Genomic DNA, 4,274 nt, shown 5'->3' on the forward strand with positions numbered 1-4,274 from the left:
ATTGCAAGACAATGCATATATTGTTTTTTGTATACTTATAAGTTACAACTATCAACTGAAAATTTATTTCTCTTTTTAGTTTATGAGGTCTTCTGTGTACTCTAATTAAGCTTATTATTTAACAAGTGTACATTTTGGTATAAAAATGTCTACTGTTTATTTAATGTTAAAATAGTACATATTTTAACACGGTAATCATTGTATTTAATCAATATGAAATATGGAAATTGGTTGCTTTAATGTCATCATTAGATCAAATAAATGAGTTTTGGGAATGAAACACCAATACCATTGAGATATATACTAAAATTTATATAATAACGATACAACGTATCAAAATCTCAAATAAATTACTGCACCGTTCCAAAATAAAAATCGTAAAATTAAATTAAGATAACTCTTCATTTCTCTCACGATGAACATTCGTACGAGCAATATAATCGAGCTCGTCACGTATGCGGAGGAAAAAAAAAAATTACATATTCCGGTTATTTATATATATTATAATGGGAATCTCCGAAGGTTGTTCATGAAATCATCTCTGCGTGTTAAGCTTCAAGTCAAGGCCAATGTCCATTCCATTGTATGCAATCGGTGCGTACATCCACATATCATCGGAACTCAATAGCTGCACCATTATTTAAATTAAATATAAAAAATTAAAACATGGTTTTCAATAACCTTTATGTAATAATCATATACATATATTTGTGTATTGTAATGTTTATGAGCGAGAACCCCTTACCTTGATTTGGAGCTGCAAAAATTTGACATAATGAACAGCTTCTTCCAACATTGTGCTTATATCGACCTACAGTTTCGTATTTAGATAACATGTAATTAGAATTTAATTATTTATTTTGGTGAAATTAATTAATTATAAATTAATTAAATGTATGAATATTTTGCTTGCCTTTGTTCCATTAGGGACAAGAGTCTGCAAGATCCTCAACCTCTCGTTGATCCTTTCCCTTCTTTTCTGCAAGCAAGCGAGAAAAAACATGGCACCTCCCAATTTAGATCATTTATCGTTCGCATTATATACTTAAATCACAATATATAATAAAAATGCGAACCACCTAGGTTTAGGGGTTCGAAAATGCAAGTAATTATCGCTTTCGAAACCATCATAATTACCATTGAGGACTAGGTAAACTCTCCGTGATTTATAATAATTATGTATTTAGATAAATGGGAAATACCCTTGCGTAGAGGCTCTGTGGGTCGGTGGCGGCTCCACGGCTAGCCCTAGTCTTGCCATTGAGGTTGAGAGCCGAGGAGGTGCGTCCGGCCTTGCAGGAGGAAGCTTCTCCTCCGCCATTGGAGTCATCCTCAGAACAACAAGTGATGCTCGAGTTCTGCCTGTTCATGGCCGCCGCCTTGCTCTTTCCTCCTCCTCTTCCCGGCCTTCATCTTCTTCGTTATTGCCGCTGCTATTCTTTTGGTTCCTCCTCGCCTTTGTGTTCCTCTTGTTCCTCTAATCAAATCCAAAAAACAAGTCAATGGATCGTTCGTTCGTTTGCTTGAATCAAGTTTTTGTTATAAAAACACATAATGGTATGTATGTATACTTACGTCAGTTGATGTTGCATGCGACCGTTTCTTCGAACTGTCGGAGTGGTTGAGGGATTTCTGGTCGGTCGTGACGGAGATTTCCGGCTGGAGATTCTCGTCGTGGCTCTCAACCACAGTCTCCAACGGCAAGTGACCCTTTCCGGAATATTCCTCGGCATTAACGTTGCAATCACTCGTTTCGTCGCCGACAAGGTACGAGTTCGTGTTGATCGTTGTCGTCGTCACGTCCTCCATTCCGAAATCCATCGATGACCCGTTATTGTTCGTGTTGTTATCGTCTGCCGACGCCGCCATGGCCGGGAAGTAGCCACCGCTGTAGCTGCTGGTCTCCTGACAGAAGCTGAAGATAGAGAAGCTGCAGAAACCTGCACTGACGTCCATCGGGTTGTAAAACGACGCCGCGTTGACGTTGAGGCTGAGCTCGTGCGGGCCCACGTTCCAGAAACCACCGTGGTGATCTCCGGATACGCCTCCACCGCCGCCGCCGGCGTGGTGGTGGTGGCTGTCATCGTTGCCCTGGCATAAGGCTTTTGAAGTCAGCCTCCTCGATGGTGGTACAAGTGTACATTCCGGTCCATTCTCCCATTGCCTCCATTTTCCTGAATGATTAGGTTGTGTTAATTCTTTCTTAATTAAGAGTTTAATCTTAATTAAGATAGGATTAACGTTGATGGTTAAACACTTTTTTGAGGGGTTTGGATTGGAGGTCTATGCGAGGAGGAGTGAACAAACGAGGGAAGGGTTGGTGGGTATTTATAAAGAGAACATGAGACGTAGTGGATTAACATTTGTCAAACCAATCATCTTTAAACTTAATTAATTATATATATATATATATATATGTATGTATGTATGTATGTATGTATGTATGTATGTATGTATGTATGTATGTATGTATGTATGTATGTATGTATGTATGTATGTATGTATGTATGTATGTATGTATGTATGTATGTATGTATGTATGTATGTATGTATGTATGTATGTATGTATGTATGTATGTATGTATGTATGTATGTATGTATGTATGTGTATTCGTAAACCGTGTCTTGATCCTCTAGGTATGGACTATGGAGAGCTAAATTAACCTTTAGTTAAAATATGTAATGGATAATTATCCATCCCCAATAGTAATCATGCTTCAACATATTCTATTTGGTTTTAATCTGAGACTATTTTCCAATTAATTTGAATTTCGACATAAGTTTGTTAAAAAATATTGAAATTCTTTGATGTTATGAAAAATTCTATCATGTAATCCAAATATGAATTAAATCAAATTAATCCAATTTTCCACCGTAATTCAATACCAATTAATTCACGAAAATTTGAAGATAGAAAAACATGGATGGATATAGTTAGCAAAAAATGGATGGTGATGCTGTATTAATATTAAAAGAATGTTTAACAAAAAAAAAAAAAAATATTAAAAGAAAGTTCTGGAATTACAAAGCCTAATTTATAAAGTGTTTGGCGCAACCATTTTACGATGATATATTAATTTTTGTTACCATATTCTTGGAAATCGCACAAAACAAAATATTATATGCATGCTTACTAACAAATTAACAATAAGCATGACAATGTACCATGTTACATTGCAATGGTTACATTCAAATGTTTCGCAAGACTACTATCAGATTGGAAACTTAATTTGAATAAATGATGTTGACGATGATGATGATGATCTATAAACTTTACATAGACTTCTTATATATATTCCATGCTATTTTCCATCTTAGTACGGTTTTTAGATTATTTTTCTGTAATTTTCCTTAATTATACACATTTATTATGTTGACCCTCGCCGTTAATGTAATTTTCTTCACGAAAATTTATTTTTTCACACAAGAATCTAAGAAGTTTTAATTTTTTTTTGTTAGAATCTCGTCTTTAGTATTCATAAATTTATTTTTTTAAAGAAAGCAAATGTAGGTTCGTTCATTTACACATTAAAATTTAATATTTTTAGTAATTTATAATTTTAATAATAATTCGATCATTTACTCTAAAATAACATTTTATGTTTATGTTTTCGTCTTTAATATATTACAAATAGGCAAACACCATGAAATTCATTAAAAACACACGCATTTGTGGAAAACTCAAACACGATTTATTAAATTTTTAACTATTATTACCATATTTTGCAGGATTGAATTATTGATTCATGTACTATACAGGTAAAAATCAAAATTTTGACTAATATGAAAAAAATGATTAAAAAATATATTTTCCAGACATAATAATCCATTTGGATCGGTGGTATAGAATTTATAAATTTTAAACTTGATGTCATATCGGATAAGGAGAAATTTATTTTGTTTTATATATGAATTTTAAATTATAGTTTGGTGTTTGCGTATTAATTTTTTTTATAACCGTGATGGTTTCCCGGATTTTCGATCTAACTACATCCATCCTAAACTCGTAATCAGCATTTGTATATGGCCTATTTTGATCCATCAATAGAATCCTCTCAATCATAGGGCCATAACGGTCGGGTATATTAGCGTATATAATAATCGAGAACGGCTTCGTTAGTTCCATGGACCATGGATGATAATTTCCGAAAAGAAAAAGGTCGTTAAATTGTGAGTTGGAAAAAAAAAATTAAGATAAATATTTTTTTGGTGGGAGATATTAGATATAGAGAGATGTGAAGCGGAGAATCAGAGACTTTGGACCTTTGGTTAAT

The 4,274-nt window shown here is 33.8% G+C and overlaps 1 protein-coding gene across 1 annotated transcript; it reads right to left on the minus strand.

The window, feature by feature from the left end:
* Positions 1-877: 877 nt before the first annotated feature.
* Positions 878-2,379, minus strand: LOC104807833 (transcription factor bHLH85-like). The gene is given in 5 exon segments (XM_019201817.1): positions 878-979; positions 1,203-1,387; positions 1,390-1,477; positions 1,576-2,174; positions 2,373-2,379. Coding segments are annotated over 5 exon segments (981 nt in total).
* Between the last annotated feature and the right edge of the window lie 1,895 nt (positions 2,380-4,274).

This window comes from Tarenaya hassleriana, unplaced genomic scaffold (genome assembly GCF_000463585.1).
Source record: "Tarenaya hassleriana unplaced genomic scaffold, ASM46358v1 Cleome13, whole genome shotgun sequence".
In the NCBI taxonomy this organism is placed as follows: domain Eukaryota; kingdom Viridiplantae; phylum Streptophyta; class Magnoliopsida; order Brassicales; family Cleomaceae; genus Tarenaya; species Tarenaya hassleriana.